The 585-nt window shown below is 43.9% G+C and overlaps 1 protein-coding gene across 1 annotated transcript in view; it reads left to right on the top strand.

Moving 5' to 3' along the window:
- Positions 1 to 198: 198 nt before the first annotated feature.
- Positions 199 to 585, top strand: part of iqgap3 (IQ motif containing GTPase activating protein 3) — a 32,269-nt gene continuing 31,882 nt past the window's right edge. Inside the window, exon 1 of the mRNA XM_016466885.1 lies at positions 199 to 485. Within this exon, the coding sequence (XP_016322371.1) occupies positions 455 to 485 (31 nt within the window). The 5' untranslated portion in view covers positions 199 to 454. The remainder of the gene's footprint in view (positions 486 to 585) is intronic.

The raw sequence follows: 585 nt of genomic DNA, 5'->3' as shown, positions 1-585 counted from the left end.
AATACGCTTTAAACCTTCTTATAGTCGTTTACACGATTAACCACGATGAACTGTTATCCTCTGGTTTATTTGTTGACAACTGTTTTAGACTACAGTACCCATAATGCGCAGCGGCTCTTCCTGCCGTCATCAGATGGGTGGAGCCGCGCGGCAGCCAATGAGAAGCGGGCGGGATATTCAAACCGTAAACAACTGACAGGCGGGAGCGTTCGCGTTTTCAGGCGTCGTTTATCATTAAATTATTAATCAGAGCCGAATGAGAGTTTAATCTTAGATATCGATATAGATGCATTAGATATTTATTGAACACTACAGAGCGAGAGCGTCACTAATTCAGTCACACACTTCAGACAGAAACGGTTTGATAAGAAGTACATCGCGTCGCTTGTCGGAGATCAGCGCGTGCGTTTGTATTGATCTATCGGAATATTGATCAGATATTGACAACACAGAGATGGGGGACGGTGTTCAGGTTCGGTCTGGCTGTAAGTAACTTACTGAAAAAATAACAAATTTCACCTGAAGTGTGTGTGTGTGTGTGTGTGTGTGTGTGTGTGTGTGTGTGTGTGTGTGTGTGTGTGTGTG

This window comes from Sinocyclocheilus anshuiensis, unplaced genomic scaffold (assembly GCF_001515605.1).
Source record: "Sinocyclocheilus anshuiensis isolate Anshui unplaced genomic scaffold, SAMN03320099.WGS_v1.1 scaffold480, whole genome shotgun sequence".
In the NCBI taxonomy this organism is placed as follows: Eukaryota; Metazoa; Chordata; class Actinopteri; order Cypriniformes; family Cyprinidae; genus Sinocyclocheilus; species Sinocyclocheilus anshuiensis.
Note: the sequence above shows the minus strand (reverse complement) of the source record. Positions and strands in the feature narration are given on the sequence as shown.